Source organism: Malurus melanocephalus, unplaced genomic scaffold, assembly GCF_030028575.1.
Source record: "Malurus melanocephalus ecotype Western Australia unplaced genomic scaffold, MMel_1.1 scaffold_2, whole genome shotgun sequence".
NCBI classification, from domain to species: domain Eukaryota; kingdom Metazoa; phylum Chordata; class Aves; order Passeriformes; family Maluridae; genus Malurus; species Malurus melanocephalus.
Window position 1 is genome coordinate 8347555 of NW_026623234.1, and position 23234 is coordinate 8370788.

Here is a 23234-nt window from a genome sequence, read left to right on the forward strand (position 1 = left end):
AGATGGGGAAACAGCAAACCACAATATGAGGAGRGTTGTAGCCTGCTGCAAAAACAGCCATGCTGCTCGCCAATCCTTTCCTTTTTTCTCTGCACCCATTCCACRATTTGGAAACCTGCTCAGCAGGTTTTAAATTGCTCTGATCAGCAGTTTAGGTGGTTGCTAAGTCTCCTGGGATAACTGAAAACAGTCTTTYACCAGCCTCAGGACCTGAATCAAGTAGCTGGGGCAAGAACTAGAGATGGAAGTTTCTTAGTTATTAAATTTTTGATCCCRTGTAGTCCAGCTGGCTTTCAGGGAAGATTTAATTGTTTGTTCATTTTTTAGCAGTCCTGATGGGCCAGCAACTCAGCTGTGCCCTGGCAAGATGGGCACAGCTCCTTTTTGGAGCTGCCCCAGTCAAATATAGCCAGCTGCTGAGTAACACAGATTCAAACTAACAGGCAAGTGCAGAGTGATTACTGAGTACAAGCCCCTGCCCAGATGTTGCTGTGTTGCCACCTCATGCAGGGTTAGGTGACTTACTGTGATACTGCTCAATTTCTCATCCAGATGTTTCATTACTGCCACCAGGCCTGAAGGGAGAGTCCCATGAGCTGCTTTCTGCTTCTTTCACTCTCTTATACTGAGCCTTTGAAGGTACAGGGTCCCCAGCCTGAGATGTGTGTGCAGATGGCTGCTTTTTCTCTATGCCATTTATATATGTATGTTTTTAGATATACTTGCTTTGGTTGGTTTGCTTGTTTTCTAACCGCTTCTGACTTTCACACTAAATGCATGCAACTACTGGTTGGCTTAATATTTTGKAAACTTGTGGAAATTTCTAACGAATGTTTTACTGTTTTATTAAGAGATTGTGTTTGGTGTAGATATTGTAGATATTTTGRAGTGGTTCCCTGAGACTAGAGGGCAGCAACAGGCAGGCATGCCAACGTAGTGCACTGTGGGAAAGCCTTCCTTCATGATCCTATTCAACAGAAAGACTTAGATCCATGAACGAGAGAGACTGCAAACTCTATTCCTATCCTAAGCYGTTCAAGTTATGGTTGGGAAGTACAGAAAAGGCAAAAGGCAGATAAATTGATGCCATTCAGTTTTTCATTTTGATTCCACCAGACAGCATGTGCATAGACACAGCAGCGTGGTATCATGCAGAATGTCCTGGGCTTGCCCTCCCCAAGGCTCTGTGTGCAGGTAGTACAATGTGTCAGCACAATGCTGCACTGAAGCTGATGAGCTGACAGAGGTTCTCTGAGAATACAGGTACGCAGCTTCCAGACCCCAGGATTCTGCATTTTCTCAGTGCTGCCCTGTGCCTTGCGGGCATCTTGGCTTGTTTGAAGCCAGCACAAACATCCTAAATGCATCGTTGCCTTTAGCAGTGTGGGGAAGCCAAAATAGCTTTTTCCATTCCATTAGTGAAGGTGTACAGGGAGCTGTCTTGGCCTCATGTAAACATCTTGGTGTGCCACTCTTCTTTTACATAGAACTGTTCCACTTGAGTTGTGAGGTTGCCATCACCACAGATGAGCTCATTAGCAGTAGAGTATGGGGTGTTTGTGAAGGTTGCCTGAGGCACTGGGATCCTTTTGTCGTAGCTTGCTCAGAGCACAGTGTCACACCTTGCTCGTGACATGGTGACTGTGGCCACAGAGCCTTTCCTGTGGCTGCAGCAACAGGACACTATTGCATAGAGCACTAGCAGTTCCAAGGCAAGAACCATTGGGAGGCAAGTACTGGTGGGGGAAAGAAAGCCTCTACACTCCTGCCATTAGCATAATACAAATAATGTCGTAATTGCTGACATTCTTAGGGTCTRTGTGTTTGGACAGTTGTTCAACACGCATATATACACACACATRTTTAAACTTGGGCAGCTGGAAAAAGTCTATCATCAGACACATGTAAATATGYCTCAGTGGAATGGGGTCCTGCCTGCACAGCTGGCTGCTGCTGTAGTGAGCTCATGGGGTGTAAAAATAAGAAAGTTAAAGAGTTTGCAAGGAACACCTCTTCTGGAGTGATTGAGATAAACATTTGGTACCGCCAGTTCCCTGCAGTCTCTAGGCATATCATGGTAGGGCTCTAGCCATGTCTTTGACATACTGTTTGGTCGTATGTCTGTAGTTTTCTCTGTATGTCAAAAAACACTCCATTACAGAGTACAAACTTTAGTTTAAACCAGATCAAAGTACAAGCTTTCTTAAATGTAACCATTGTTTGCACTTTTTGCAGATTTCTTTTTAAATGAAACTGCTCCTTTCCSTGTACAGGTCTATCTGATGTGTTTTAAATTAGCTGATAATCTGTGTATCTCATAGCTGGTCCACTTTAGAGAAGGACTGAATATATGTTTTAACAGCTTCTTACAAATGAATAAGATTGCCATGTCCCCTGGGACTTTAGCAATCCATACATCATTGTACAGCCTATGACTTTATTGCTATTCTTGCTGCTTCACATCAGCTGCAAAAATTAAGAGGTTTTATCTCAAATGTCCTTGAAGATTGAATAAACAGATGATAAAAGGTCTTCTAAAAATAGAAAAAGGTTGAAACTTACCAGGTATAAACTCAGCAGAACTTCTTCTGGCATCAGTCCCCAGTGTAGYTGTAAGGCAGGACACAACGTTCACYGTTGGTCTCTTGTAGTGTGGGCAKGTACCCTCTTCTCCTTATTTGCCTCTGTAAGGAGGACTTGTCCCAAGGAGGCCTGTGGGTACCTCTTGCACCTTCCCCAGGCACCAGGGCCACAGCTGGACTGTGGTAAGAGGGTCTGAGCAATCCCCTGACACCCATCACAGGGGCACATCSTCAGGCTTCGTGGCACGGCACACACCATGGTAATGATAAAGGGAGTTGATACCCACGGATTCAGTCTGTGCAAGGATCAGCCTGCTTCTGTGTCTCCCATGCCAAACACATGCATGGCACTCCATATGAGACTGACTCCTTCTGAGTTCATAGCTGGGATTTTTCTGAGCCTCACTTTCCAAATTCATGGTTTAACATGTTCAGCTCCCTGCAGAGAACCAGGTTTTGGTCTCACAATGGAAAGAAAAAAAAACCTCCAAACATAAATAGTAACAGTAGGATCTTTTTGTTTTTTTTCTGTGAGACTTGTTTTGGATGAGTAAGCAGAAAGATTATCCAGAAAAGTAGGGGGAAGCTAAATCCTCTTCTCAGCTGGATCATGAGACACTGAATACATGGTAGGTGTATGTTCCACCAAGGAGGTGGCCCTGTAATGAGTGCCAGAAATACAGGGAAAACTGGAAAACAGTTCTGCTGGGCAGAATTTAAGGTTAAGAGGAGTATCTACCATTTTATCTTCCAAACAAAATTAGGAATTTTCCCATAAGTCCAGTCTATGGATTAACTCTGTTTGGGTAGTTCTTTCCTGGGGTGACAGTATGGAGACAGTCTCATCAGCTTGACATCACTGAATTACTGCTGTTCCAGATCAGAACTGGTATGGGGAGTGGAGATGGCAGCAGGAATTCCCTGTCTTTGTAAAGAGGTAGCCAAGGTCCCTCTGGTAGGAAGCAAATAGCAGGGTACAGAAGCAGCTCCAGGAAAAGCAGAGAAACATTGGCTGTCTCACAACATATAGAGTAGAATCAGTACAGCTGAGAATCTCTGAAGGAATGTATTCACCTGAGAAGAGAAAAAAATAAATCATTATAGAAGGCCAGATGGAAAGCAAAGAGGTCAGGACAGACATCTCAAAGATCAGACAGGTGGCTGGAGCTAAGGGTAAGAGATTTTACCTGCAGGTATGTAGCAGGAAGCTAAGCTGCAGCTTTTGGTTTGGGTTTTTTTCACACTTTTCCATTCTTCCATTTTTCTTCTCTTTGTCAGGCGGAGACAGCAGCAAATCGTATCTGCAAGGTGCTGGCAGTCAACCAAGAAAATGAACAGCTCATGGAAGACTACGAAAAACTGGCCAGTGATGTAGGTGTTGGTTTCTGAGTGGTGGTATTCAGAAAAGAACTCCATTTAATGCTGATAAATAATCTTGGGGAGCGCTATTGACCCATTGCTGTTTTCCCTGGAAAATATTTTTCCTCTTCTAGCTTGAGAAAAATTAAAGACTGAACCTACCTTAAAGATAAGAGCAATCTACTTTAAAACAGAAAGCTTCCATAGAGCAGCTTKGAATTTCTCAGTTTATTAGGGGCCATCCCAGAAATGGTAAAATTGAAGGAAAAATCAAGCTGGTTTAACTTGGATTCATCAGGACTATACAAGTTCATTACATCTTTCATACAGCTTGTATGCTAATACACTGTAAAAGTCAGGAGTCAAATCACAGAATAAAAGAGATAATTGAGGAAAGAAATATGCATTTGCTGATAATGGAAAGAATCTGTGTCAGATACAAGCTRGAAACTGCTTTTGTTAGCTGACAAAGCTGACAGACTGACAGCGGGGAAACTACAAAAGAGACCAAATGTGGACTGGAGTGTGTTTGTGGTAGATAAGTTGGGAGGAGAAGGAGGACAACAGAAGGGCAGACATGACCTGTAAGCCTGGCTTCAGCCTGATCTGAAAAGCAGAGGGCACTAATCCACTCTCACTGTAGACCACCCCAGCATTTTGCCATCTCTCCAGATGTGTTTGTTGCAGAGGTGTATTCAAAGAGCAACACAGACTTTGAGGAAGCTAGAGTGGGAAAAATGTAATGGAAGGCAAGAACTTGATTTCTTCTGTCAGATTCTTCTGGAGATAATATGACTTGCAGCATCCTTTAGTTATGCAACAGTCCAGCAAAATTCTTAAAGCTTTAACATAATTTGAGGACATCATTTTGGTCCTAGTTGTGCAAAAGCTGTGCCTTAAGCGTGCTGGATTGGCACTGCTGCAACAAGCAATACTACTTAGTGTGGTAGGGAATGTGCTGCTCATTGAAAAAAATACACTTCTAAGAAGCTGAAGGACTTTTCCTTAGGAGCCCTGCTGGTGGCAGAATCTTTCTGACAGGAAACATAAAAGAAAATGGTCCCTAATGAAATCAGAGCAACACCTGCAGTTTTAACACGATTTTCAGTCCAAGGCTTCTTGTCATTGCTCCTTGCAGCTGCTGGAGTGGATTCGTCGCACCATCCCCTGGCTGGAGAACCGGGCCCCAGAGAACACCATGCAAGCCATGCAGCAGAAACTGGAGGACTTCCGGGACTACCGCCGCCTGCACAAGCCCCCCAAGGTCCAAGAGAAGTGCCAACTTGAGATCAATTTCAACACCTTGCAGACCAAGCTGAGGCTCAGCAACAGGCCAGCCTTCATGCCCTCAGAAGGGAAGATGGTCTCGGTGAGTGGGGGTAACTGCTTCTGTGTACCCCAACCATGCGTGAAAARTGAGACTCCCTTTCTGCCCAAGGGTGGGCAGAGAATGCCCACTTTGACAGTGAGGTATTCTGTGGGAGGAACCCTGCAAAATATGGGTCAGGGAGGCCATGATAGGAGAGGATCAAATTATCATTGCTTCCCTSTGTCTAAATCAGACTCTGAGGCTCTTCATAAGTTGCATGTCTTTATGAGGAGATGTCTGGTGCCTTTGGTTCTTTCTGATTCAGAAATGGTTGAATTTTATTGAAGTGTCACATAGGGAGTGTTTWGAGGGCTTTTTTCTGCAGTTATATCCTGATACTTCTAGTCTTGCTTGTCTTAAATCTGACTCTTTATCTCCCTGACTTGTCTGCAGAAMACTGTGAGATGAAATGTCCGTGCTCACTCCCTCCAATCTGTTGGAGACATGTATCTCACTGAGACTAATGCTGGTGAACATCATCCCTCCACCTTCTAACCTGCCTTACCTTCTCATGTTCCTTTCTCTAGGACATAAACAATGCCTGGGGTGGCCTAGAGCAGGCTGAGAAGGGCTACGAGGAGTGGTTATTGAATGAGATCCGGAGGCTAGAGAGGCTGGATCACCTGGCAGAGAAGTTCCGGCAGAAGGCATCCATTCATGAGTCCTGGACAGATGGTAATGCCAACTTACATGCTTCCTATTGCCTGACACAGTGCTGTCTGTCACGTAGGGAGGAGAAATGGATTGGGCATGGGTCTGTCCATGAGAGTTTYCTCTCGAGAAGGCTGGGTTTATTTCTTATTTTATTAGAAAATACTGCATGAAAACCRGTTTGATCTCTGTTCTGCATCATGCAGTCAACATTGGCATTCCCTAACTGTGGCAAAGTGACACCTTTGGATAGAAGGGAATAGCTACAGGGCAGAGGAAAGGTTCCTATACAGTAATGCTACTGTTGGCTTTTACAGGATCAGCATAGCCCATTTTGCACATACTGAGACGAGTCCAGTATAAACTATGACAGCTGGCTTGAGCTGCATTATGTGCCTTTCTCTGTTGTTAATGGCAAGCTCACATTTCGTGGTTTGAAAGTGAGCATTGTGCCTCTCTAGGCCAGCAGGCACAGGGACAAGCCCTGGGGCAGGGTGGCTGGAATGGGGCCGATKCCCTTTTCAGGGCCCTCAGAGTGTCTGGGTGGCGGGAGCTGGCCCACCCTGGGTCCCGTCCTTCATTCTTCTGTCCTTTGGCTCCCTCCCCAGGTAAAGAAGCAATGCTGCAGCAGAAGGATTACGAAACTGCAACCCTCTCAGAGATAAAGGCCCTGCTGAAGAAACACGAGGCCTTTGAGAGTGACCTGGCTGCKCACCAGGACCGCGTGGAGCAGATTGCTGCTATTGCACAAGAGCTCAAGTACGGCACCCCAGCGCATGTCCCATCCTTGGGGCCGGGGGGGCTTAGTGAGCTTTGCCCTCTGCCCTCTGGACAGCAAGAAATCCATTCCCATACAAAAATGCTGGGAATTTCCAGTGTTTCCAAACAGTATCTAGGATACTGCTCTCCAGTATCCGGGCACAGCAAAAAAGCAGGCCAGAAAACGGATGAGTCGTGGGTGCTGTTGAGGAGAAGGCAGAATGATATTCCTAAGCCAAGTTTCCATCCTCTTCCAGTTCATTATGCTGCCATGAACCCTTTCCTAAAGAGACCTGCTGCTGGCACCTGCTATGTTTCAGAGCTGTAACACTGTCATACTTTTCCAGGAATAGAAGGAAAGAGGAGAGGAGAAGACAGGAGGGTCTCAGTTTGCTCTCCTTTATTAAAAAAAAAAAAAAAAAGTCCTCCTTATTCTAGCAGAAATAAAGCTGCTTGAGCCCATCATGGCTTCATTCTTTCTCCCAGGAGTGCTGCACTGCGTGCTCTCTGTTCAGCACTTGCTGCAGGACATCCTTGCAGAAGGTCAGCTCTCTCCCTGCTTCCCTCCAGCTTGGAAACCTTCACCTGCATGCCTGTTCCTGGAGTAATACAGATTACCATGAGAAATGGGGGGCTCATCAGGATTGCTAGAGATAGCAGGCAGGCAGAGAGCTAATGGCTGCAGCACAGGGAGGTTTTGAAACCTTGTATTTTTCTTGGCAAGAAACAGTCTGAACTACTTCATTTTGACTCTTCCCTGTTTTAAAAAAGGTTTATATATCACACTGGCCTATCTAAAGCTAGTGTCTGGGCCAAGATCAGTGCTCTTGGGCTGAAGAGCTGTTTTTCTCTAAAAAATTAGGATTATTGGATCTAGATCATTATCTTCTTTAACAACACAGATTTACAGAATTGCTCTTTTTGTCCACTGGAGGATTGACCTTGGAACAGGAGGAGGGTTCAAGGCAATCCTCCATGTCAGTAAGATTAAAACTGAGTCTGTCTAGTCAGCAAGCATTACCTGACCTGCCACTTCCAAAGCACATGCCACATGTCAGCCAAAGCAGCTGCATCTCCAAGAGCAACAGGGAAACAGTGGGAGAGGTTATTTCTTCTAAAGTGTGAGAACAGTGGGCTCTGCTATTCTTATAAAAGCCATCTTCCATTTCAGTTTTTTTCCTGAAAAACCATGGCAGAGCTCTTTTCTCCCCCAGAGACAYACTGCCAGAGAGATGCAGAGGGTCTGGAGGAAGCCACTGCAGCTACTTATGGCAGGAATGTTTGGGGGCATGGCATGTTCCCCTCCCTGGCARTAGGGTCCAGGGTGTTGTACAAGTCAGACTTTCAGAAGGAGTTCTTTCATCTGCAGTGCCGGCTCTGCAGCAAAGTAGATCAAGCAACTGATCTGGATTAAAAACCTAGCAAAGAAGTTATTTTTAGCCCAAATCAGTTTCCTGGCTAGTTTACTGGAGGTCTCCACGAACAATAGCATGAAGAAACAAGGCTGGGGGAAGCAAGCATGTAACCTGCATTAGTGCTTAGAGATTTGCTCATTAGATGGCTCAGGGTCACTCAGTATCCCTGTGATTTATTCTGGGTTTGCTTTCCTTTCAAGGCTGACATTTCCCAGATTGGTCTCCTTCTGCCTGCAGATTTCTTGCTCTTTGACTRTGTGCAGAACCATGAGCACAGAGCAATGCAAGGCCACAAGCTTTAGCTTGCCCCTGTGCTCTCCTTTTCCTAGTCATACTTTTACCAGCCTGTATTCCTTAAATGTGAGCCTGTAGACATGTCAGGAAAGCAATTCCTGTCAGGCTTATAGGAGAGAAACCAACACTGTTATTCTGGGATTGCCCTAAATAAATTTACTGCGTGGTGTAATACAGCTATTCCTTGCCACCTGTACTACACAATTCTTAGGACAATCTTAAGCAGTTTCTTAGTGTTCCTAATAAAATCTTTGCTTTCCATTCTGATGTACAAGATACAGTTAGTTAGCCTGCATAATGTTCTTAAGCAGAGTACAGGAGCAGATTGCTCTGCACATAATCTGCTTACTTCCAGTTGGAGCAAAAGTCTATACTCCCTTMCCCCTCTGGACAGTTATTCCCATCAAGTAGTCAACCTCAGTATTTTTTGAGGCCTTGGGTGGTCCTGTTCTGTGTTGTTTGATTTATCATCAGTGTCTCCTGCACTAGATCCTGATACCTTCCTGACTTGCTCTGTTTGCAGAGTCTGTGACCTCTGTGTCTGAATCAGTCTTTAAGACTGATCAAGATTTCTAATGGGTTTCTCTTATTTCTGTACAGGGCCATTATTTGACTTCTTGTTTTTTTTTTCCCACCCCTTATAGTGAGCTGGACTATTACGACTCTCCCAGTGTCAATGCCAGGTGCCAGAAGATCTGTGATCAGTGGGATAATCTGGGTGCCCTAACCCAGAAACGTAGAGAAGCCTTGGAGGTGAGATATGTCACAAATTGGAYCTTCTGGGTAGTGCAGTTGTGGGGGGCAAGCTGCAATGGACACGAGCAGTATCAGCTCATTTATGAACTCCTAGAACATCCTGGACTGTAAACAAGGGCTACATTTCAGTATACTTAGGCTGCTTTACTTCCAGCCCAGTTATGGTGTCATTTGTTTGCTCAGGCTATTGATTTATTTCTGCTTTTTTTTTGTATTTTGTAATCTCATTCTGCTTGAAAAGACTGTCTTAGTTTTGTTTTATTTCAAAGGACCTTGGATTTATTTCCCTTAGAGGAAAAAAATCTGTTYGGTGTGTAATCTCTAACAGCAGAGAGATTTTTTTACTGACGTGCCATCCTGGGAGCACCAAGGTGGTCTGAAAGGAAGGAGCAGCTCAGACAACTCATATATCTATGTGATTACTCTTCCTAACCATCTTTCCTGATTTTCTTGYCTTTTTTTGTGCATGCCCAGAGGACAGAGAAACTACTGGAAACAATTGACCAGTTGTACTTGGAATATGCCAAACGAGCTGCCCCTTTCAATAACTGGATGGAAGGGGCCATGGAGGATCTGCAGGACACATTCATCGTTCACACCATTGAGGAGATCCAGGTACAGAGCAGTCATTTGCACCAGTTAGGCTAGGACAGTGAGAAGTTTGGGGTCTCCTGAGTGCTGTGAATTCAGAGTGGTATGAATTTGTAGGTTACATTTTGGTGCTTCTGCTCTCTTGAGTGAGCCTTACCAAGAGGAACAAAAATCWGCATGTTTTATTTTGATTTTCTCCAAAAACCTGGATCTGAAGAGGTCCAAAACATACTTACATCATCCTAGCTGGATACAAAAACTGAAAGCAGGTTTTTCAGAGTAACTCTAGARCCATATTAATAGAGCCTGAAAATTGAGAGAACCTTTTCGGGTCTTGTGGAATCTTTCATAATCTGCATAAGCAAAGCTTAGTGCTGCTCACAGGGCCTATCTGTCAATTCTCACATGTAATGTCATGTCCAGGCCATTTGGTCCTATGTGATAGGATGTACCTTGAGGACAGTTGAGCTTCCAGATGGTTTTTTGGTACTGAGCACAAGAAAAAATCRGAATTGTCCACTTTGGTGCTGAATTGCTATTTGAAATGAAAGTTGTCTTTCCTCCTCTAAGGCAGCAAAGACAGTAGTTCAGTTTTTCCCCTTTCTGAAAGTGTGTTAGGAAAGCCACTTGAGGTATATACAGGTAGTTCTCAGACCTTAGAGAGCAGGAATTACTCCTTTCTGGATTGCTGTGGGGACATCTATTTCTCGTGCTTGATGGGCTCATGAAAAGAATCCAAGTCAGCTCTTTCCGGAATGGCTGACAGCAGCATGAGCATCAGTGAGACAGCAAATGGGACACCTACAGGGAACACTACAGCCAAATAGTGACAGTAACTGAGCTGCTACTTATTTCTTCCATCCCTCCCTCCTGAAGTCTTTCATAATGCAGAACAAATCTAAACAGCATTTAAATACTTGCATCTTCTTGTGACTGTTCGCAGTATATTTCCCAGCCCCYAGACTTGTACATCTCTATGGCCACTGCAGCAGATGCAAAGTAATGAGTCAGCATGTAAGGAAGGAGTTTTACAAAAACTAGTTACAGTTTGTGTTGTGAGAGAGAGCAGTCAGTGACGTGGTTTACTTTCATTCCCTCTTCTGTCCACACTGTTCCCTCGGTTATCCCTGCACACACCTCTGTTTCCCATTTGTTTTGCTGCCTCTTTCCCTGCATTTGTTTCCCTAGACTTGATCTTCTAGGTGTCTGGGATGAAGTACCTTAAAGGCCTGTAGAAGCAGTGGGAGATGAGCCAGGACCAGCTGGTTTGTCAGCTGGCTACAAGCTGCCAGCAAGCCCACCCCAACCATGAGCCCTTGGAGCACGGCCCCGGCACCGCAGTGAGACAGGGACAGGAAGGGCCTCTTGTGGTCAGGGAGAAGGAGCTGTTCTCCAGCAGCAGGAGCATGTGATGCCTGTGCAGTTGGCTGGAAGATTCTCACCTGCTTGTACTGACTGATCAATTTGAAACTGACTCTTAGTGCTCATCTGGAGTTACTTTGGGTGCATACCTATGGGAGAAGAAAACATGGCRCACTTAAACTAACAAGACTTCTTTTATAGTAATGCTACTTGTCAGATCTTCCACAAAGGGTCTGACAGACAGTCACAAAGCAGTATTGCAGAAATAGTTCCCCATAAATTGTGATCCATTATTAGTCCACCTTTTTTTAGTATGTGATCTCTGTCACTGGTCAACATGGGACAGAAAAAGAGGGAGAACAAGATTTCACATCATTTAGCTACTTAAAACATCCCATTTAGTGATGCTGAGAGGACCTGAAAAGTGTATTAGAGTAGCCTGCTTTGTATTGTGGGAATATGTTAATTTTTATAGTCACTTCGGGAATACATTTGCTCAAGAGACTTTCATAAGTAATGTTCTTATCCTCCCTTTGCTGCTGCCTTCCTTCTGCAGGGACTGACCACAGCTCATGAGCAGTTTAAAGCCACTTTGCCAGATGCTGACAAGGAGCGACAAGCCATCCTGGGAATCCACAATGAAGTCTCAAAGATTGTCCAGACATATCATGTCAACATGGCAGGAACGAATCCTTACACTACAATCACCCCACATGARATCAATGGCAAATGGGAACATGTGAGTTCTTTCCAGCCTTACAAGAGGGTGGTGGTCAATGTCACTGCTCAACCACTGTGGGCCCAGGAAATGGATTATTTACTCTGCAGTTACCCTCTCATGCTTACTGATGAGTTTAGTGGGGCTTTCTCATTTGGTTTTGGCTCAATTGCCATGTACTTGGAAAGCGGAAGAGATCTTTGCTATAAATGCCTAAGGCATGTCAGACTCCCCTTTATATGCTAATTTTAAATGAAAGTTGCTAAAGTTAAAAGCTTTGAGTTTTTTGGTCTTCAGTTGACCTGCAGGTAAATATAGCATATGAATCAGTATCCCTTTCACCATATAGAAGTTCTGTCTCTGCAGCCAAGTAGCCTTTCCTTGCTGTAATCCTAGAAAAGCAGCTACTGTCCATACCAGTTCTTACTGGTATGTTACCAGTTCTGCTGATGGTTCTTACTACTAAAGTCACCAAAGTGAGATATGAACAGAATCCTGCAGCTTAGTTAACATGAGCCACCAAAAACCCAAATAATGAACAGAAGCATCTTCTGACCTTCCATGGCCTAACATGAGTTTGCGTGTATCCTACAGGACATAGGATTCACATTCCATGAGCTTGTCCACTGTGACTTAAACCATAAAACCGCTTGTTTTCAGTGCAAACACCCACTCCTCCCTCCCTTGTGGCAACTTCTGCATTTACTGTACGTGTGTCTTTGTGTGTCCAAACTGCACACTCAGTTATTCTTCACTGCAGGTGCGGCAGCTGGTTCCCAGAAGGGATCAGGCCCTGATGGAAGAACACGCTCGCCAGCAGCAAAATGAACGACTTCGTAAACAGTTTGGTGCACAGGCCAATGTCATTGGACCCTGGATCCAGACCAAGATGGAGGTAGTGCTTTGTAAATTTTGAAACAGTCTATTTTCCTCTGTGATCTTCACTGATATTCTTATTCGTGCTCTCCCTTGGCCACTGTCACAGCCAATCTTTCTTCAGCTTACAGCAAGAGAAACATCACAGAAAATACGAAGAATCCCACAATTGATATTAGTTACTGAAGTGTTTGTACTTTTCTTCCCCTAACTCTAATACCAGATAAAAAGCATTACTTAAGATGGGGAACACTGGTGTTTTAAGATTTGTGTTTATATGCAACAAGTCAAAGATCCTAGATCAGAGACATAGTTTGTGTAATTGCTTTCACAGCAATGTCTTGATACACGTGACTAAATAAATACAATTAGTATACTAAACAACTGCCATTTTTAAAGGAGAACTCTCTTTAGGTAAGATTTGAGTTAAAGTAATTGAAGTTGATGAAACATAAAAATATGAAGCTATTAGTGATGGCAGGAGCTGGAAAGGAGAGAGTAATTACAGAARTATGTCCATATGAAGGAGCTAAGTGGCAGACAGTACACCAGAAAAAGATCTGGCTTGGTACGTTACTAGCTTATGGACTGCAGTTTCCTCTTCTTTTGTAAGCTTGTATTAGACACATCTTATGTGATTCACCTCACTTGGAAAATGTTCAGCGCTGTGCTAATTTTTTTGCTGACACTGTCTCAGCTCCTGTGAAGTAACTGCTCCATGAGATTATATTTTTTGAATCATCCTGTGTGCGAGTGAAATTGCTGCAATAAATGTCAAGCATGTTGAGGCTTGTCCTTTCAGTGAAGTCTTAACTCCTTTGGCTTTGCTAATGCAGGAGATTGGCCGCATTTCAATAGAGATGCATGGGACCCTGGAGGACCAGCTCAACCACTTGCGGCAGTACGAGAAAAGCATTGTCAATTACAAACCAAAGATTGACCAGCTGGAAGGAGACCACCAGCTGATCCAGGAAGCGCTTATCTTYGACAACAAGCACACCAACTACACCATGGAGGTAAATGTTTTGGCAGCAGGTTAGACAGCCTCATCTGTTGTGGCCTGTTAGTGTCAGCCACATCTAGCTCTAGCAATGTGTTGAGGTTCTCAGGAAAATGGAGAGCTTGATCATATGGCCAAGCATGCAATAACATGTCACTGGATTTCGTTTTGCCTTACTGTGCTTCATGACAACCCATTCCAATGTACTTCCAAATATAGACAACAGAAACAACCTGAATGAGGTCCACAGTATTGCTTGAAAAACTGATGGGTCTCGTTTCTCCTACAGCCCAATTGTGGCAGCCCATTAGCTGGGATTAGAAAGGAAAGTGCTGATGATTTTGAGCTGCCACTACCTGGCAGAAGAAAAAAAGTCCAACAGAAGGTTATTTTAAAATCTGAGACTGGCTTTCTGTTGATAACGTGAGGTTTCTTGGGAGCAATTTGAGTTCAACRTGAGTCCAGCAGAACACAGACAGGCTTTGAAACTTACTTTTTGGTTTCTGGCCAGCTTTCCATTAAGCAACAGCAGAGGCAGGGGAGCACCAGTGTTTTCCAAGCACTGTGTTTTATTTAGTTTCTTGGTAAGGAGAGTTTTCTGCTTGACTAAATCCTAGAAGCATTGGCTTGCTTCTCATTTGTGTTAAAGGCCTACAGTATGTTGCTCTGACCAGGCAAAGGAATTTTGCAGTAGAACCTAGTTTTTCTTAAGATCAGAAATTGGCCTTTTCGGTATGGGKTTTTTTTGGTCAAAATTCAGATTTTAAACATCTTCAGATTAGAAGGAATCTTGTTTGAGAAAGTGTGCATCAGGACTGCCTTGYACACCAGGTTCATTTAATTTGCACTTAGTAGCACATTTAAATCGCCGGCCTCAGAAGCAGAAGAGCAACTTCTTAATTTCAAAATTTTCCTGACCTCTTTTTCCAGCATATCCGAGTGGGCTGGGAGCAGTTACTAACAACAATTGCTAGAACCATCAATGAAGTGGAAAACCAGATTCTGACCCGTGATGCCAAAGGAATCAGCCAGGAACAGATGAATGAGTTCCGGGCTTCTTTCAACCACTTTGACAGGGTAAGTCAGTGCTGACTGCAGCTTGGTAAGCTACAAGTTTCCATGYTGACTGCACAGTGCAATAAAAAAGAAACAGTCATTGTGATGAAACAAGATCACAGAAGATGTTTCATTCTAAAAAATGCCACTCCTGTAGAGCAGTCATTTCTATGAAGGCTGCCAAGTGATCATTAGCCTGAGGAAGTATGTCTTCACCAGAAACTGTAAAATTTCCTGGTAAAGCAAAAGTATGGAAARGTTTGAGGGCTTTTTTAGGCAATCAGACTGTTCTCTGCTCTTATGTACCATCTCTGCTATATCTGAGGGCAGCCTGCCCTCAAGAGATTGGCAGTACTCAATGCTTTCAAATGCTGAGCACTGGCTATTTCAGCCCTTCTCTAGCTGTCTAAGAAAAAATAAACCATGGCTTTTTTTCTTACAAGAGGGACCCATAAAACTCTGTATTTTTTATATTTTTTGTATCATATGACCCTTGCTTCACAGTCTGAATGATAATGCAGACAGAACATGGGTTTCCCACCTTCAACTATTTGATTTTTGAAGGTTTAACATTGGCTTCAGAAGCCAGGATTTTTTTTGAGCAAGTCACTGTAAATTGGCCCCACCATCCTGTCTGTAGCTTTCTTGATCTGACCAGAGATGGTGGCAACAGGTAGCGTGTTTTCAGTGCATGGGGGCTGTTCTGAGCTAAAATTCTGCAGGGTGGATGGGGATTCTTAGTTCCTGTAGTAGCTTGTGTTGTGTTGTGTTGATGGGTACATGCAAACACTGGGGCAGTGGGCAGTGAGCAAAGGGACGAGCAGCTGCTGAGCCGTGTTGTGCTGCGCTGTACATCCGTGCTGTTTGCAGAGCTGAGCACTTGAAACAGCTTTGCCAGTCAAAGCTCCACCTYGTGTGCAGGTCTCATAAATACAGCCACAATGCTGCTCCCCTGAGCTTCAGCTGTTCTTTTGTCTGTTCCTGGGATGCCCTGACAGCCAAGCTTCCTTGGGTGTGTTGCCAAACATACCTGCCCTCACCTACGCCTTTAGTGGAACTTTTGACTAGAAGATTAAGGTGATGCTTCCCACTGCCTCTGCCTGCTTACCTGCACTCTAGGTTACTAGTGAAACACAGGGCTTCTGACACTGGATAACGAGCAGTGATGCAAATAATTCACTTGGGAGATTGAGATCTTGAGGCTTCTGAGCATCAGCTGTTTTTGTCATTCAAATGCTCTCAAGATGGGATGAGCTCTTTGAGAAGGAACTGTTCCAGGAGCATTTTTAGCACATCCTGAAATGTCATTGTGATATCTAATGTTGTGCACTTTTTATTTTTCTTCCCTATCTTTTATCTGCATGTCATTCTTCCTCTCCCTCTCTCCTCACCCACTGCATGGTGCACCTGTTTGTTGTCCTTTCACCTCCCTGATTTCCTCTGTGTCTCCCTTCCTCCTGCTCCACACCGTCACCCCACTGGCACTGCATGTCCTGCTGCCTGGCACACCGCATAACCAGGACCACTCCGGCACACTTGGCCCTGAGGAATTCAAAGCCTGTCTCATCAGCTTGGGTTACGATATTGGAAACGATGCACAGGTACTGAATGCTAGTGGTGAACACAGTCAGATATTAAACTGTGAAAAAATAACAAGTTTTTTCCTTTCTTTTCTTGTTTGTCTTAATCCATTTGTCATTGTCATTCTTGTGTTTGACTGTATATATATATATACATCACTTTTCCGTACTACTTCCTCTCTAAATGAACTTTGGTATCTATATGTTTCTAATTACTTACTTTTTTATCTTGGGAGAATTCCTTTTATGTCTTCAAACTGTTCTGTTTACTTCTGTGTCACTTAAAACTCCTTTTCTTGTCCTTTCCTCAATCTGTCTTGCTTAATATCTTCTTGCCCTTTTTTCATCATCAATGTTTCTTGTGTGTAAACTATTCCGTGTCCAAAACCACTTTGCTTCTTCATGGTTTCACAAATTACCTTTCCTTTGTTGTTTTTCACTGTCCTGTAAATCCTTCCTTCTGTCTTCTCTCCCCACAAAACTCATTCTTTGTAATATGTCCTGTGGGTTCATTTCTCCCTGGACTGGTCTCCCTTTTCTCTCTTGGCTTTTTCCATCTTTGCGTCATTCCCTGTAGAAGAAGACTGGTATGATGGATTGTGAAGATTTCCGAGCCTGCCTTATCTCCATGGGTTACAATATGGTAATGTAGAGCCCTCTGTCACTCCTATTCAAAGTGATTCTTGTAGGCACCTTCAAAAATAAAGGAAGACTGTGTAGTGAATCAAGGTAAATATAGCCTTATTTTCCACAATTATCAGCAATGTTAAATCTAGTCTTAGCTATACATGTAAAATTCTTGTCTCACAGCTGTAGCTAAAGGTAAAAAACTTCCTCATACTGGTGCCTGCTCTCTGCACAGCACACACAACTTCCCCCAGCCCTGAATATCAGTTGAAATCATTGRGAAGTATACAGGTCCTCACTTGTGAATACACTCAGAATGCCACTCCTTTTATTCCTACCATTTGTTTCACATCTCCTTTCCTGTACATGTAAGTTCAAATTCCAGTTATTCTTCCTGCAGCTTTTCCCTCACCAGAATACCTGAATATTCAGAGCAGTAACATGCCTTGAGAGGCATGACAGCTAGCAGGAAGAACTTCACCAAAGACTGATGCTTATTAAAGGGCAGGAGAAGAGCATAGTGCAAGCACATATTCATCTGCAGTCTCGGTGTCTTTGCTCCTGATATCAGGCCAAACAGTGTTTAATCATCTTACTCATCAGTCCAGTATAAATAAAGACTCTGGTGTAGTGTGCCAAGACACAGTAACATTTGATTAGGTACCTTAATTACTCTTGAAGGTATATTGTTCTAAATGTGTTAGGAGAGTCTATTCCCAGGAGAAGACTCAGCCCTGCTCTCCCTCCTTACCTGGGGAAGAAGGAGTCCCAGAGATGAGAATAAATTATCTGTGGTTTAAATGCAGGAAGAAATACAGAAAACTACACTGCAGGGTTTTGGCTTCTGTAGCAAAACTTCTCTGTAGGATCTTCCTTGCAGAGACTATTTTCCTGGGCCACTCCATATATGTAAGTCCTTTCTCCAAAGCCTGCCTATTAAAGATGAGTATGATACTGTAAAACATCCCAGAGACATTTCTTCTTTTCTGTCAGATGAAGAAAACTGTAAAAGTTCTCTTTAAGTAAAAAGTACAAGTATTTGAGGAGTGTAGATCTTCAAATACTGCTACAGACATCTAGCACATATGTAGAGAAATTTGGGTCTGCCTCTGAAGTCTGTGTGGTATTGTTCGCCAATAGAAGCATTGTCCTAGAGCTGGATATTATCCTTGGGCACAGCTGGCAATGTTTTATTCCAAAGGACAAATGAGTGGGAAGCATTTGTACACCACAGCAAGCTAAGAATGAATGTTGTCATGAAAAAAAACCCCAGAGGTGGTTTTTATTTGAGTTGGTTTTCTAGCTATGAGACGTGCTGCTGAATGGTTTCTCCTCACTGTAGTAGCACCGCTGCCCAAATGCCCAGGCTTATGTGACTCTCTTGTTCCCCAGGGAGAGGCTGAGTTTGCCCGCATCATGAGCATCGTCGACCCCAACCGTCTGGGTGTAGTGACGTTCCAGGCCTTCATCGACTTCATGTCCCGGGAAACGGCAGATACGGATACTGCTGACCAGGTTATGGCTTCCTTCAAGATCCTGGCTGGAGATAAGGTCAGGCTCCACGCCTTGGTTTCCTGCATCTGCATAGCTCCTGCTTTCTTTTTTCTCTCATCTCTGAGAGAAAGTGCAGAGGGAAGCGCTCTGCCATGGGGAGGGTATTTTCACAGGAACATTCTGTAATGCTGGAGGAGTGCAAGGTTAAAGTGTGGGTTAYTGAGCAGCCTGCGAAGGTACACAAAAGTCCTGTTCAGCTGTCAGTCAGAACTTCGCAGCCCACTCTTGCTTTAAAATATTAATTAAGAGCTTGGTCACAATTTGTTATTTTAAAATGAASAAGTTCAACAGATGGTTTTTGATTAGTCTTGAAAACCATTCATTACTGACAGCTGGAAACTTGAGATGATCTTTCTCAGATACATGTCACTACCAGTTGTTACAAAATCAATAGGTTTCATTGAGGTATGCTGTAGCTGCAGGAGGAAAATATTTAATCATAGAAATTGGTTGAAAGTAGGAAAACTCAGGGATGAAATGAAAAGTATTAACTTTTTGGATTTACATCATCAGTGGAAGCAGCTGATAAAAAATGGAATCTTAATTTTCTTATATAACAATGCCCACTAATCTTTTATATAACTAAACAAATCATATGTACATGTAACATTAATGTATCTCTTCATTTGCTAATGATTTTAGTTATCTCACATGAAATGTTGGATACCATTTCTCAGATTGTAATAAATTACCCTTAAATCTGGTAATGSTTTCCATTTTGCACTAAGAATCTTATCATTGTCATAATCTAGAAACCCTTGATACCTGTCCTTCAGACAATTACCTGACTAAAGGCAGTTCTATTGTCTTTTGAGGCTTGAAATTTCCATGTTATTCAGATAAGCTAGCCACTGAATAAATACGTACTTTGAGATGCAGTATTACTTATTAACTTGTTTACTCTGTACAGTATGTTACATATACTTGTCAGTGTTTAACATGCTCTGGTGACTATAACGTGAATTAGTATGTCATTATGAAGGAAAATACCTTATATCCCAGTCATTAAAGTGAAAAGGAAAAAGAAATTATTATAAGAAGTCACAGGAGAGAGGACGATGTGAAACCTGAGCTATTGTTCAGACAGACTGCAAACACCCATGAGTCAGTTAGCTAAAGACAACATACTGATTAACAAACAGGCAGCTTCTGTTACCTACTGCATGGAGAGAAGCCAAGCTAGCTCAGCTCAGCGCAGTGAGCCTCCAGAAGCTGAATTTACATAAGTTTTGCTTGCTTATTAAAAACGTCCGCAGTGAAAAGACTGTTGCTGGAACTGTGGAAGCAATACAGTGTTTGCTTGTCTGCTGCCGCCTTGGTGTACCAGTGAGAGCTAGTGGGGATGGCCCCTTTCCTTGCTAGGAAGAGAGGGAGAGGCAACTCAGAAGCAGCTGTTACCTCCTGCTGGTGAGGGACAGCATCCAAATAAAATTTCTGCTTCCTCCCATTTTGCTTTCAGCAGGACCTCCTCTGTCAACAGGAAGGCAGAGTCTCACACTAACAACTTGCCTTACTTACCTCTAGGTCTTTTCTTTAGCTGCGCCAGCATGTCTCCTGCAAAACCAATGTTTGKTATAAAATTCATTTACTTGTCCAAACAGTAGGGAGGGAGTGCATGTCCTCACAGGGCATAAGTGCAGACAGCTCCCTGTGTGGGTGTACAGCACAGGTGTATTTGTTGGGATGCTGTCCCAGAGTATTTTCCTGAGTATTGCTGCCCTGGTGGGACAGGGGGTGGTTGTTCCTCTGAGGAAAGTCAGTTTTCTGACAGTAACGATTGCCTTATKGTTTGTCCTTGTTGCAGAACTACATCACTGTGGATGAATTACGGCGGGAGCTGCCTCCTGATCAGGCTGAATATTGCATTGCCAGGATGGCACCCTACAATGGCCGTGATGCTGTACCTGGTGCCCTGGACTACATGTCCTTCTCCACAGCGCTCTACGGCGAAAGTGACCTTTAACTTTTTTCTGTCCCACCACACGCTCCCTCCCCTCTCCCCCGTCCAACACGCCCTATTTTCTCTTTGCAAAGCAACCTCTGCTCCGCTCTTTTTTGTGTTTTCCTGTTTTGCTTCAGATAACAGATCACGTTTTTAAGTGGGGGGGAGGACATTGACACGGCACGGCCTACCTTGCCCTTGAAATAACAGTTTACAAAATTATTTTGTGCAAAAAAGTTACATTTTAAAAAGAACAGACATATTTTATTATAGAAAAAGGTATTTTTCTCCACCAGATTGAAACTTAAAAAGAAAATGTTAAAATATTGCACCAAATATTTTTTGTTGTGACATAGAAAGTCAAGCACAATGTTACATTCCATCCTTTCCAAAAAGAACCAAACTATGACAAAACTCCACTTGTTCTGTTAACTATTACATTGCGTATGTCTCTCTTATCACATTTATCTTGGGAGGGGGGAAGGCACACAAGTGCATGTGTTTGCTGGTTCACTCATTTCATGAAAATATTTTATGATAAACTTTTGAAATTGCTGTGTTTTCTAGGGAAAAAATAATGTACACAGCTCATGTTTTCATATTTAATTAAAAAATACAATATGCCTCCTATGTTTATCAGTGCACAACTTTTTTTGTTGCTGAGAGTTGTCTGGTTTCAGAACATGAAGCTTGAGAGTTGATAACTTTGATATTGCTTGTCACAAACCATATTAAAAACTTCTTGTGATAACAACTCTAGACTTTATTCATTTGTATAGTAAAGTTGTTTGATCCTATTGGTTAAACATAAGAAAAATCCAAATTAATGTTTTTAATTGAAATTATATATTGTYGACCCCATAATCTTTTCATACTTCCTGAATGCTGTTGAAATTTCACAGATTTATGATCACTTTAAATCCCCAATATACCTCTATCTTTAGAAGGAATATTCTTGTTCTTCCTTAAAACCAGTACAGAATTAGTTACTAGATCTGTACAACCAACCAACCACCATATCTTGAACCATCCGTGAAAAATCCATCCAATGTTCCATGCTTAGCATTGAATATCTGACTGATTTTGATACCACATCTTCTKATATCATAAATTCCTCCAGAGGTCATCTTTCTATTGGACATACAAAAGAAACCAGACTTCAAGACAACTCCTTTGGGCCTTTCATTGAGCCATGAAGTAGCACATGCACACTTGTGCCTGGAAACTGGCAAAAGGAAGCACCTAATCCCTTCCAGCCATCTCATATTACAGGTGCATTTCCTGCCCTCCCACAACTTTTTTAGGAAACATAGGGTTAGGAGCAAAATAACATAACTGCTTCATGACATGTTTCCAGTGAGTGTTTTATAGGGCTAAGCTGTCTCTAGTCCCAAAGGCAGATGTTATTTTGAAGTAACAACTGCAGGAATGGTGAATTTGTGGACAGATTCACAAGGAGCTCCCTGGTAACATCATCCTCTGTTCCCCAGGGCAGACTTGAGCCCTGAGGAAGTAACTGTACATGATGGGTTGGGGCTCAGTACAGCTTTCTGCTTTTTATTCCTGACCTTCAGTAGAACACAATAAAAATCACAGCAATACATTGTGATGTATCCCAGTGTGACAGTATCTGCCTACTCTATTTGGAGAGGGGATCTAATGTCTGCTGCCATACTTCTTTCCAGGAGACCCAAGACTCTGTTCTCCTGTAGGCTGGAAAATGAGTTTACAAGGGGCATGCAAATAAAAGCCATTTAGCTTTGTACATAAATGAGGCCTGGCTGCACTTGCCACAGTTTGTCTTCAAAGGTGACAGTTTGTGTGACTTAGCTATAATTGAGTTGTTAAGGAGGGCTGGAATTGAGCTGAAGCAGAGTTGAAAGCCATGATACTGAGAAGCCTGGAGGGGTTGATATGAATTGTCAGTAATGTAGAACTTGGAGCCACATAGGCTCATTTTCAGCTATGTCTGCTATTATATTGCTGCGAATGGGACTCTGTTCTTCAAAGGCATGGTACGCTGATTTCCACTGCCATGTTCTAAAGTACTTAGCATAGGTTATCTACTTGAAAGCTAAAACAGCAAAGAGGATGACTAGAGGCCTGAGCAGATAATCTGTATTTAAGTTTGCCTCTGACTATCCATTGCCCTTGCTTTGGTAACCCCTCTTTCCTCTTCCACAGTAGCCGCCCTGTCCTTGTTTTGCTGCACCTGAAAAAGGACATTGGCACTATCAAAAAATTTGCGGATCTCTGTAGGTTGTACCAGAAAATGCAATGATATTTTTAAAAACTTTTTTATATTTAAACAATGAAACTGGGGTGGGAGGAATGGGAATACTGTTGCGCTATTAAATGACCACTGTGGAGAGAAGATCCATGTTGTTTTAGAAAAGGGGTGGAAAAGAGCATAGCTTCACCTTGGGCTATTGCTTTGGCCCAGGTCTGCTACCACTGTGAGAACAAAACCAAATTGTTGTTGACAGTACTCTGCAAGTCCATGCTTGGAGATTCCAGAAGTCTTTATAAAAATCTTTTGCTGAGCTGTGGCAGTGTTGCAATGTGTGACCAGGTTTCACACAAAACCCCAGCTAGGTGTAAGTATTCCTAGCTTTATGACAGAAAGCATGTGGCTCATCCTTGCTCACACCACAGATGGGTGGCACTGTGTGGGCTCCAACCTTGCTAAAGCTGGCACTGCAGCACTTCATCCTTTGGTGAAGTTGAAGTGTCAACAGCMAGG

The 23234-nt window shown here is 43.1% G+C and overlaps 1 protein-coding gene across 3 annotated transcripts in view; it reads left to right on the top strand.

Moving 5' to 3' along the window:
• The window catches only part of ACTN1 (actinin alpha 1), an 86252-nt gene extending 65007 nt beyond the window's left edge, over positions 1 to 21245 (top strand). Inside the window, exons 9-22 of one of the 3 annotated variants that reach the window (XM_057367286.1) lie at positions 3861 to 3953; positions 5080 to 5310; positions 5838 to 5985; positions 6570 to 6720; positions 9074 to 9182; positions 9660 to 9800; positions 11695 to 11877; positions 12617 to 12751; positions 13569 to 13748; positions 14663 to 14809; positions 16309 to 16389; positions 16946 to 17011; positions 18388 to 18546; positions 20354 to 21245. In XM_057367286.1, the coding sequence (XP_057223269.1) occupies positions 3861 to 3953; positions 5080 to 5310; positions 5838 to 5985; positions 6570 to 6720; positions 9074 to 9182; positions 9660 to 9800; positions 11695 to 11877; positions 12617 to 12751; positions 13569 to 13748; positions 14663 to 14809; positions 16309 to 16389; positions 16946 to 17011; positions 18388 to 18546; positions 20354 to 20512 (1983 nt within the window). In that variant the 3' untranslated portion in view covers positions 20513 to 21245. The remainder of the gene's footprint in view (positions 1 to 3860; positions 3954 to 5079; positions 5311 to 5837; positions 5986 to 6569; positions 6721 to 9073; positions 9183 to 9659; positions 9801 to 11694; positions 11878 to 12616; positions 12752 to 13568; positions 13749 to 14662; positions 14810 to 16308; positions 16390 to 16945; positions 17012 to 18387; positions 18547 to 20353) is intronic. The other 2 variants (XM_057367277.1, XM_057367269.1) reach the window with 2 other exon arrangements.
• The last annotated feature ends 1989 nt before the right edge of the window (positions 21246 to 23234 follow it).